The 12,576-nt window shown below is 35.3% G+C and overlaps 1 protein-coding gene across 1 annotated transcript in view; it reads left to right on the top strand.

Annotated features, from left to right (window-relative positions):
• LOC150082193 (transmembrane protein 184B-like) overlaps positions 1-12,576 on the top strand; it is a 162,644-nt gene that overhangs the window by 87,502 nt on the left and 62,566 nt on the right. The window contains exons 3-4 of the mRNA XM_090379161.1: positions 6,790-6,952; positions 12,258-12,348. Of these exons, the coding sequence (XP_090235287.1) occupies positions 6,790-6,952; positions 12,258-12,348 (254 nt within the window). The remainder of the gene's footprint in view (positions 1-6,789; positions 6,953-12,257; positions 12,349-12,576) is intronic.

Genomic DNA, 12,576 nt, shown 5'->3' with positions numbered 1-12,576 from the left:
GGATCAACTGACAATATTACCAACAGTAAATTCTAAGTGGGAAGCATTCAAGGAATTAATCGTGGATGCTACTAAAAGTTTCATACCTATTAAGAAATATTGTTCAAGGTTTAGGCCTAAATGGTTATCAAATGAACTAATGAGACTCGTGACAGAGAAGAAAAATGCATGGGATGCATATAAATTATCAAGCGACTCAGAAACTTATGGCAGATATAAGCTAGTCTGTAATCAGGTCACCAAGGAGGTTAGGCAGGCGAAGGCAGATTACGAGAAATCCTTGGCAAAAGATGCTAAGAAAAACAGCAAGGATTGCTTTACTTATATAAACTCTAAAAGGAAGGGGATAAATCTGATTGGTCCACTTGACATCAATGGTTCGACTGTTGATGATCCTGCTCAGATAGCAAACAAACTGAATGAATATTTTGCATCTACATTCACACATGAGGAATTATTAAGGTTTGAAAATGGCAGAAGGTTATCAAATTGTAGCAGGGTACTTAATGATTTTGTAATAACTGAGAGCAAGGTGGAGGAGAAATTGTTGAAGTTAAACATAAGAAAATCACCTGGGGTGGATGGGATCTATCCAGTTATATTAAAGAAGGCGGCAAAGCAACTAAGCAAACCCTTAGCCATAATTATGAGGGCATCCTTGGACTCAGGGGAGGTTCCCACGGACTGGAGATGTGCAAATGTATCCCCAATTCACAGAGGGGGATCGAAGGGTGACATGAGTAATTACAGACCAGTTAGTTTAACTTCTGTTCCGGGTAAAATAATGGAGTCACTGGTTAAAGATGCATTGCAGGATCATCTAGACAAGACTGCAGCAATAATTCAGACGCTGCATGGGTTTGTTAAGGGAAAGTCTTGTCTGACAAATTTGATTGGTTATTATGATGTGGTTACAATGGAACTGGATGCTAAAAATAATTTTGATATCATATATTTGGATTTCAGAAAAGCTTTTGACACTGTTGCACATGGAAGACTATTGTACAAATTGGAGCAGAATGGTATTAAGGGTAAGTTGTTACAATGGATAAAACGATGGTTAAGTGGGAGAAGACAGAGGGTGGTTATCAGTGGGTGCTGCTCTTTGTGGACTAATGTTATTAGTGGAGTCCCACAGGGTTCGGTGTTGGGTCCACTGTTGGTTTGTATATTTGTCAATGATATTGATGAAGGTATATCAGGCTTAGTGTCGAAGTTTGCAGATGATACAAAGGTTGGCAGGTGACAGTAATGGCAGTGTGCTACTGCAACAGGATCTAGATAATTTGGGCAGATTGGCTAAGAAGTGGCAACTGAAGTTTAACCTTGACAAATGCAAAATACTGCATATTGGTAGAAGTAACCCGAAAGAAAAGTACCAACTGTGTGATACTACACTTAAGGTGGTAGAAAATGAAAAAGACCTGGGAGTAATTGTGCAGTCAGATATGAAGTTTTCTGAGCAATGCAGACAGGCTGCCAGGGCAGGTCACAGGGTTTTGTCAATGATATATAGGAATTTTGCTAGCAGGGAAAAGGAGGTGATTGTCCCTTTGTATAAGGCAATGGTCAGGCCACGCCTTGAGTACTGCGTACAGGTCTGGAGGCCTCATTTTAGGAAGGATGTAGATTTGCTTGAACGTGTACAGAGCATTTGGTTTGGTTTTTAGGAGCATTAGCAACTAAGGCCATATTGCTCCGGGATATGCGGTCGTCATTCCCTGACCTTTCCGCATCCTCCGTATTTGGTGGTGATGGGCTCGAACCCCGGTCTAATCAAGAAGTGTGTGCTACGCACTGCTGCTCCTTCCCACCTGGCTACGGAGGTGCCTAGCGTGTACAGAGAAGAGCAACAAGATCGGTAAGGGGAATGAAGGGATCATCTTACCAAGAGAGGCTTAAGATCTGCAAAATGCAGTGGCTGGAGACTAGGCACCTGCACTTTTATCTGATTGAGGTGTATAAGGCCTTGAATGGGTTGAGCACGCTGAATTCTGATGGGATCCTTCCACTTGTTCAGATTACAAACCTAATGGGGCATAAATTCAAATTAAGAAAAGACAGATGTAGAATAAATGTGCGGAAATTTGCCTTTAGCCAGCGAGTGGTTAATTGCTGGAACAAACTTCCATCTGTTGTTGTGGAAGTTGATAGATTGAATAAATTTAAGGAGGAACTGGACAGGCATTTGGAGGGAATGGTGTGTTTTTTTTTTGCTGCATAAGCACATGCACTTGCTTTCTCGCATCACATGCCACTACTACTACTACACTGGGAAATCCCTGTATTTTCTTTTATTGGGAAATCCCTAAGTTAGATTCTGTGCTATTGAACTTTTGCTGAACTTTTAGAAAGTCTTGTGGAAAAAAAATCTAGATTTCAAAGTTTCATTACTATTGGATAATGCGCCAGGCCATCCAAAGATTTAAATCATCCAAATGTTGAAGTAATATTCCTACCACCTAATACAACTTCTTTAATTTATCTTTAAAATTCATTACATCAGAAAATCATTGCAGTAAATTTTGGAAAAAAACTGATTCTGAATCTATTGAAGTGATGGAAGCATGGAAAAATTTTTCAATTGTGGACTGTATCGGAATCCTAGCTTTATCACTCAAAGTAAAACCAACCATCAACATTAGCTGAGTGTTTGGAAAATGTATAGCCAGAGTCATTTCATTCAGGAAATATGATCGAACTGACAGAAAACTGAATCAGTGCGATAGTACAACTTGCTAGATTTTGAAAGATTTTGATGATATGACTACTGAATGCGTTCAAGATTACTGGTAGAAAAAGAAGCTTGGAGATTGGATTTGGCAGAAATGGAATTGGAGGTAAACTAAATGAATTCAGAGGATGATAGTGCAGATAAAAATTCTGAAGTTTCAAATTTTACACTAAAAAGCATATGGGGAGACATAAACTTAGCCGAGAAATTAGAATCTTATTTTTTGGATGCAGATCCTTCGACTGAAAGGAGCACAAAAAGAGCTTCAAAAATGCTTAACTCCATACCATGAAATTTATAGATCTATCAAGCAAAAGCAAACAAACCCCAATTACTGATTTTTTATAGAGAGCAGAAGATACACAAAATCTAGATGCTGCAGAAGAAAGTTCAGAAGGTAAAGATATTTTGCAACAGAGAAAACATTCTCATTTGATTGTGCTTAGCAGCGATGAAGAGGAATAAAATTAAATGAATGTACATTATCTGACATCAGTTTGTCAAGTATTTGTTCGGTTATTCCTATTTTTAATAAAAATTAAGTTTCCGATAGTTATAAAAAAAAATGGTGTATTTGTTAGCTTTTGGAACATAACCCCCTTTTTTGTACTGGTTCTTAGTTCTGTATAACAGTGTTTCGCACTACATGATATTTTATGGGAACCTAACCACCGTGTTATACGAGGGTTATCTGTATATTATTAATTTCACGTGGTGTAAGAGTGCTATTGAATATAGTAATGATCTTAATGGAAAACAACCGCGTAACGTCCTTCCCCAACATTGTTTCATAATTCATCATGATTATACTGACTATAAAAGACAAAGGTGCTCAAATGGACTTTACAGTTTCAAGAAAATTTTTTTTAATAACTCCAGGAGCTGTTTTTTAATGTTTGATATTTTTAGCTTGTTTACTTTTAGCAGAGATTAATGCTCTGCTCTCTGTAGAAGTTAAACATACTGTTTAATAAATCTGATATAGAGTGCATATTTACTTTTCTTTCAAACCATTGTTTTATGAAAACTGTGGTTATGTCTTTGAAATTAGCATACCCCGATTTGTAAAGAAACATCAAGAAATGCAGATAAACAGAACCATTTTGAAAATTTGTTACATAGTATCATTTAAGCTTTTTTAGGCATATTTGCATGTATATATGCATATGCATCTATTGTCTTTACTATGTCTGTCCATCTGCATGTAACAACTAGCATGTAGGAACTGTTTTGTAGAGATGAGATACATTTAAACAATGGGGTGCAAGGGTGGTGGCTATGACTCTTCCTGCTGATGGTGCAACTTTGAATTTCTTCTGCACAGGCGATGTTGTCTCCATTCCATAGATGCTCTCTTTGTTTGTGGGGTGAAATGGTTCACCCACATTTCATCACCAGTGATGATGCAATGTAAGAAGTCATGGCATTGAAGGAAGGCTAGAGAAGACAAAAAATGTTGACCTTTGTGTTCGTCTGTCATTGAACTAGGAACCCATTGTGCACACAATTTGTGATAGTCAAGATGTTCACAGACAATGGAATGAACGCTGCTTGTCAAAATGTCCAACTCCTTTGCCATTTCTGCGACCTGCATCATGTTGTCTGCAGTGGTCAATGTTGATGGTCTTCCTTTTCGATCAGCATACGTCAATTCTGTGCGACCACTTTCAAACTTCTGGCACCACTTCACTATGGCTGGATGTGACATTGCAATCTCCCCATACACCGCTGTTATTTCAAGATGAATCTCGGAACAATTCAGATGTTTCACCCACAAAAATCGTACTGTTCTGCATACCTCTAACTTGGAGTAACATTCTAGCTGACATGCCATTATGAACGCTTGCTCCTACACAACTGTTACCGCTACGTCAACGAAACTCACCTACCGGGGGGCACATGATGTGAACTCCATTCTGCGCAGCCACTACATTTGTTGCACAATTATACCAAGAGATGGCAGCAGGTATAATTTATTTTTTGAATGCCTCTCATACCTACTTCATGCATTGTTGGGGAATGAATTACAGGAAATCAATGTATTATTGGTTTCAACTTACAATATTTTCAACATACAATGGGTTTTGTGGAATGAATTAACATCGGATGTTGGGGCCCCACTGTATTGGGTAAAAAGAGTTTAATGAACAGCATGTTAAGCTATTAGAAATCCTGAGTTTAAAAATGTTTCCTATAGGCAGAGTGAAATATTTATAAATTCTGAAATAGTACTTAAAAATTATCTTTAACTTATGTGTGTGTTTCTTTTCATTTTTATTTGTGTAGTTAATATTTCATAGCCTTAGGTCATTTTCCCATGTAAGGAGTTCTAAACCTTCAGTGCCTTGAAAAACTTCTTATCTGGATTCTGCTGTAGTTTTATTAAGTGTTTTTTTTGTAAAATTAGTCTTAGTAATTAATTGATAAGAGGAAAATTATATTTACTTTTTGCTTTTATTAATCATAGGAAATGAAAAGAAAACATTTAATAAAAATGCAACTCACCTGAAATGTAATGCACTGCATACATCAACTAACTTGTTTATTTTGCTTCTGTATTTTTAATATCTGACTTATTATATAAATATGATTTATATGCATTTCTGGCTAATGTAAACCCTTTGTCCTCAACTGTACAAGTTGTCACCAGTTAATGATCATATAATTCTCTAGCATGACAAAACTACTATAAACTGCTATTTATTTATTTATTTATTTTAAATGAAATTTCAGCCTTTTCTTACTTTAACATGTACAAATGTTTGCAAAGCATTAAATCCAACACTGACCATAGTTTCTTTCATTTTTGACTTCTTTAAATTTTAGTTGTTAATGTTTTTTTAACATATTTTCTGTACGATTCCTTATATTTATTGCTGTTTTGCTGTTAGATTGTTATCTTCTCAGTGTGTACTCCTCTCCTGGATGTATTCATTTTCTCTGAGTTTTGAGAAAATATATTGCTTTTCTTCTTATTGAGGTATATCTTTTTTTTTTCATAGACAAACTAAAAACATTTTGAATTTATCAAAAGTGTTATTTTATTTTTATGTAATATTAGTAAATTAATAAGAGGAGTTTACCTCAATATAGTACGTGGAACACTTCCGTATGACACCCTCCAGAAATTAAAACGGAAAAAACGAAAAAAACGAAAAAAACGACAACTTACCGGTACATTAAAGTAAAATATAAATAATTAAATAATTAAAGTAAAATATTTTACTTTAATTATTTAATTATTTATATTTTACTTTAATGTACCGGTAAGTTGTCGATTTTTTCGTTTTTTCCGTTTTAATTTCTGGAGGGTGTCATACGGAAGTGTTCCACGTACTATATTGAGGTAAACTCCTCTTATTAATTTACTAATATTATTATCAACGTAGAGCCGACCGGGCTAGCCGAGTGGGTAAAGTACCTGCCCGGCAACCCAAAGGTCGCGGGTTCGGATCAAAGTACTGCAAAAACCTTGGGAGGTGCAATATGGCCACAGAAGCCGATGCGCCAATAACTACCAAATCAAAAAAAAAAAAAAAAAAAATCAACGTAGAACATATTGAGTATTACAGCTCTGATTCATACTATCTAATTTTTATGTAATATAAAAATGTCAATGTTTAAACCTTTTTGAAAAGGTATTAATTTCTAACATAACCAAAATTATTGTGATGTACTTATAAATACAATAATAGATTTATATATTAGTAAGTTTTCTTGTAATATTTCAGTGGCTCTTCTTTCACATCTCCTTTATCATTATCAACTTCTTTTCTGTTCATGTTCATCTTTAAAAATTTGGGATTTCTCTAAAAATATAATAAAATAAGTTATGTAAATGGCTCACATCTTGGCACACCCATGATCCCGAGCTGAATATCATTCTTCTCTTTCTTGGTGATTCCCTTCTCTCTCTCTCTCTCTCTCTCTCTCTCTCTCTCTCTGAACTCAGCATTTTTTTTTTTTTTTTTTTTTTTTTTTGTGTTGGCTGGTGCAGCAGAAGCCTTAGGCTTCCTTGCTAATAATAATAATATATATATATATTTCTTCCATAGATATACCAGCATTTGAGCTACTACACTCGACCTTCTGAACAGCGGTGGATTGTTCGGATTCTCTTTATTGTGCCTATCTATGCTTTTGACTCCTGGCTGAGCCTATTGTTTTTCCATGACAGCTATTATGTATATTTTGACAGCGTTAGAAACTGGTATGAAGGTATGTAATAACAATTTTAAAAAAAAGCTACTAATTACTGGTTTTACTAAAAAAAAGTTTTCTGTTTCAGCATAATCATATGAACATAATAAATTTTTTTTTTTTTTTTTTTTTTTTTTAATTCCTTTACCAAGTTTTATACTGAAGTAGCTAGTTGATTAGCAGTTTATAGCTCAAATTCTTCAATATCAGAAAGATAGTGTCAAAAAAAGTGGACTTTTAAGAGAACTTAATTTTAAAGGACTTTAAAGGAATAACATAACTATATATTTTTATGTAAGAAATAATTGTAAATAGAGTTGCATTGTATAAATGGATTAGGCCTGTAAAGTGCTGAAAATAAAATATAACTACTCAAATAATATACTGTTGCACTGCAATTATTACCTTTGTTAATAGCATCACATTGTGATGCTATTAACAAAGGATTGGCAGAATTATGGCAATTCCTATGACCAAGGGATTGGCAGAATTATGGAACATGGCACTTTTAACAAAGGTAATAATCATGGTGTAATCACAATGTATTAATTCTTAGTTATCTCTGTATGGAAGTAACCTTTGAAAAAATGACTTTTAAGGAAAGTGAGGTTTTTTTTTTTTATCCTTTTTATGGAGCTTTCAAATATAATGTCCTTTAATTTATGCAATTGAAGTGTATAATATAATAATGGAAGTCCACCTTATTCCACTTCACTCACCATTATTTCATATTTATCTCATTCAAGAATTAGCATTAGTAGTGGTATATGATGCGAGAAAGCAAGCTAATGTACAGCATCAGCTAAAAAAAAAAAAGTCTCATTTCACCTTTCCATTCCCTCTAATAGTTTGTCTAGCTCTTCCTTGAATTTATTTAAACTATCAACTTCCACAACAGCAGATGGAAGTTTGTTCTAGCAATCAACCACCTGTTGGCTAAACGTCCGCACATCTATTCTGCAACCATCCTTCCTCAATTTGAATTTGTGCCTCTCTCGTTTGTGGTCTGAGCAACAGAAGAATCCCATCAGCATTGATCTTGCTTAATCCATTCAAAGCCTTAAACACCTCAATCATATCAACTTGCAGGTGCCTGGTCTCCTAATGTTGCAATTTGCAAAATTGAAGCCTTTGTGGATAAGAGCAACCCTTTGTCCTCCTTGCCTATCTTGTTCCTCTTCTCTGTATGCATTCCAGCAGCTCTACATCCTTCCTAAAATGAGGCAAGTGCAACTGCAGGCTTGTCTAGATGATCCTGCATTACTTCTTTAACCAGTGACTTCATTATTTTCCCTGGCATAGAAGTTAAACTAATATGTTTGTAATTACTCATGTCACCCTTTGATCTCCTTTTGTGAATTTTTGGAGATACATTCGAAAATCTCCAGTCAGTGGTAATCTTCCCTGAATCCAAGGATGCTCTAATAATTATGGCTAAGAGTTTGCTTATTTCCTTTGCTGCTTCTCTTAATACAATTTCTCTTCCACTTTCCTCAGTTATTACAAAATCATTTAGCTCCCTGTCAGAGTCCCATAAAAGTCTGTCCTCTTCACTAAAGATTTCCTCATGTGTGAATGTAGGTGCAAAATACTCATTCAGTGTGTCAGCAGTCTGAGCAGGATCATCAACAGTTAAACTGTCCATATTAAGTGGACTAATTTGATTCATCCCCTTCCTTTTATTGTTTACATAAGTAAATAAATCTTTGATGTTTTTCTTTTCATCCTTTGCCAAAGATTTCTCGTAATCTGCTTTTGCTTGCCTAAACTCCTTTGTGACTTGATTACAGACTAGTTTATATCTGTCATAGGCTACATAGGCATTCTGTGTTGTCTGATAATTTATATGCATCCCATGCATTTTCTTCTCTGCCAGGAGTCTTAGTAGTTCATCCATTAAAGCCTAAACCTTGAACAGTATTTCTTAGTTGGTGTGAAAAGCCTATCATAGTAGCTTCTATGATTAGAATTCTGGTAACATCATCAGTTGGTCCCGCTGTATAGAATTTAAAAACTGTGTGAGACCACTGTAGTAACCTTTACGAAAGCAAAAACCCATCCCTTTACCCTTGATGCTAGTTACATTTTTATGTAAATCTCACATCAGTACACTGTTATTGCTGCCACCTAGTGGTTCTTTTATCTGCAGATTCTTAATGCATGAACAATCACTGCTGTTAATTAGATCAAGAGTATTACTTCCTCTGGTTGCCTCTCTAACATGCTGCTTTAGAAACAATCATCCAGTCAATCCACAAAAGTCTTGCTAATCTGCAGTGACCAACCCACAAGTTCCAGTCAATATCTAGAAAGTTAAATCTTCCATTATATGACATTCTGATTTACTGACCCACTACATCCAGGTCTCAGTTAACATCTTTGTTTCAAATTTATGATGAAACAAAACAAATAAACTTAGAGCATTAAACTTTGTGCTACAAGAGCTCTAAAATATCTATTAATGAGCCTTGTACATAATGTTATTTTTTGTGGTATTTTATGGAAGAAACAAATAGTTGAATGTTATCCTCGACAGTATTTTTTTTTTTAATTTTTTTATTAAAAATATTAAATTTTCAGCTTAAGATAAAAATCATGTTAGTAAATAGTCTATACATGTTATTACTGGTATAATTTTATTCCCCATCAGGATATTCCACTATATCCTACTGGATTGTCCATGTAATGTTCTGCTTATTCAACCTGTAAGTATGCTTTTGATCACATGTGCATCTGGAAAAAGTTAGATACCCCATGCATAACCTTAAAGTAGGCAAGAAATAATTCAGAATCTCACTTTTTGATGCCACCTTTATTTTCAATCCTTATGAACGCAACTATGAAAATTCCTGCATATGGGTGGAAGTAATTTCAGGTTAATGTACAAACTACATAAGTGCCATACTCAGGGAAGTGGAGAATGAAAAAGACTTGGGGGTAATTGTGCAGTCAGATATGAAGTTCTCTGAACAATGCAGCCAAGCTGCAAGGACTGCTTATTGGTTTTTGTTGATGATATACAGGAATTTTGCCAGCAGAATAAGGAAGTAATTATCCCTTTGTATAAGGCAGTGGTTAAGCCACATTTTGAGTACCGCATACAGATCTTGAAGCTCTGTTTTAGGAAGGATATGGATCTTTTGGAACAGATGCAGAGAAGAACAATGAGATTAATGGAAGGAACAAAAGGGTACTGTTACCAAGAAAGGCTTCACTTCTCCAAACTGCAGTGCCCGGAGTCTAGGTGCCTTTGAAGAGAACTGATTGAGGTGTTTAAGGCTTTAAATGCAGATGGAATCCTTCCTCTGTCTCAGACTATGCACATGAGGGACAGGGGGCATAAATTCAAATTGTAAAAGGATGGTCGCAGGATTATTTTATCAATGTGCAGAACTTTGCCTTCAGCCAATGGGTAGTTGATTGTTGGAACAACTTTCTGTCTGGTGCTATGGAAGTGGATTTCTCTAGTTCCTTGAATAAATTCAAGGAAGAACTAGAGAAACTATTAGAGGGGATGGGCAGGTGAAATGAGATTTTTTTTTTTTTTGTTTGATGCTGTTATAAACTTGCTTTCTTGTAAGTTTTTTAATCACCTCCCTTATTTTGGGGTTATTTTCACTGTCAGCAAGAAAAATGTAAATTGAAAAACCTGTGTGTTTCAACAATTGGATGCTAGCCAGACTCTTCAGTAACATGGAAGCCAGAGAATACGACAATTTAAGATGATCCACCCTCTTGTATATTAATGACCTTCCATTGAACGTAAATCCTATCAATAGTTTTCTAATGATAATACATTGCACTCTACCTTCCGGTTTGAGAAACCTTGCCCTGCAAGAACAGCTTCAACTTCTTGAATATCCACTACCAGTTCCTTAAATGCCAGTTCCTTCAGGTAATTCTCCAATGGGGCCAAGTTAACTTAATTTTAATCCTTCGAAAACTCAGTCCTGTCTTATATCTTACAAAAAGGATTCTTCTGCCCCTTTGCATATTTTCACTTTCACTTTCATTAACTGTCAACTCCTAAATGATTTAGAAACCTTCCATCTGATCAATGATCAACAATATGGAATTTGTCAGTGTCAATCCATTGGCTTATGGTACCCATCTGTAGACAAATTCAGTGAGAGTTTGGTGAAATTCAAGCAGTTGCTTGAGTTTTGCCAAATGTGCTTCCATGTTAAGAATTTCTGACTGTTTTTTTATGTAATTCTGTATCCAGTTTTCTCTCTGACCACTTGCTGAAGGTGATGGCAAATGGCTCTGTCTTTTAAATTCTCCACTAATGTTGGTGTTCCCCAAGATTCAGTTATATCTCCCACCCTTTTCTCTTGTATATTAATGATCTCCTTCCAATGAATGTAAATCCTATCCATGGTTTTGCTGATGATAGTACGTTGCATTCCACATTCTGGCGGACTATGGCCACAGATGCCGATGTGCCTAATAAATCTCCAAACAAAAAAACAGCATTCCACATTCTATTTTGAGAAACTTTGCTCTGCACAGACGGCTTCAACTTTTCAAATATCCACTACCAATTCCTTAAATGCCAATTGCCAGGTAATTCTCCAGTGGGATCAGGTTAACTTAGTTAATCTCAATCCTGTTTCATCTCACAAAAAAGGATTCTTCTGCTCCTATGCTTGTTTTCAATGAGACTCAGATTTCTAGACAAGATCACATATCTCTATTAGGGATTACCCTGACCTACTCTTTCTTGTCACAAGCATATCACAAATATTGATTCCTCTGCATCTAAAAAAAACTGGGTTTTCTCTTTTGCCCTTGGTGTTATTTTTATTCTGAACTTCTACTTTCACCGTAGAAATCTCAAATTCACCATGGAATATTGTTCTCACATCTGGGACAGTGCTTCCAAAACTTCTCTTGGGCTTCTAGATTCCATTCAGAAGAGGTCAGTTTGGTTAATTAATGACCCATCTCTAACAAACTCCCCACCCTCTGTCTCATAGATATTGTTTCTGCTGCTTGCCTTTCTATAGACATTTCCCTTTAGACAGGATTGAGATTAACTAGGTTAACCTGGTCTCACTGAAGAATTACCTCATTTATTTCTTCAGTTTCCATTTTCTGTAATTTCCAGAAAATTACAATCTACAGAAATTCAAGTCTAGTGTCAACAAGTATGTTCTTTCATCTTCTCAACCTTCAACCCATGAACAGTAATTGTGCATTAAACTTATGCATATCATTTAATTCCAATTACTTAATGCAATAAATTTAAGTGTTTATTTTCTTGTGTTTAAATACTTCTGAAGGTGAACCAAAAAACCTAACATTATTTTAATTCTTGCAGCTTTTGTTATTTACAACTTCCTTAGTCTGTGCTATGAATATCTCGGTGGTGAGAGCAACATAATGGCAGAAATAAGGGGGCAGCCAATAAAGTAAGTTTTTATAACTAACAGCACGAATAAATTATCTCTTATTTTGATTTTATTTTATTGGGTATGCTATTTTAAGATAAAATATTGCAAGGGAGCAAAGCTTATATATTATCAGCTTTTAAAAAAATAATTCTCTTATCTGATTTCATTTGTTTTGTACAACTATCTGTTTAATCCATGAATTGGTTATTCCTTGCAATAACTTGGCTTATTGCCCATCTGTACAGT

Source organism: Mastigoproctus giganteus, chromosome 8 (assembly GCF_048544385.1).
Source record: "Mastigoproctus giganteus isolate SK-2022 chromosome 8, ASM4854438v1, whole genome shotgun sequence".
NCBI lineage: Eukaryota > Metazoa > Arthropoda > Arachnida > Uropygi > Thelyphonidae > Mastigoproctus > Mastigoproctus giganteus.
The sequence above is the reverse complement of the archived record's forward strand: the minus strand, read 5'-3'. Positions and strand labels throughout refer to the sequence as shown.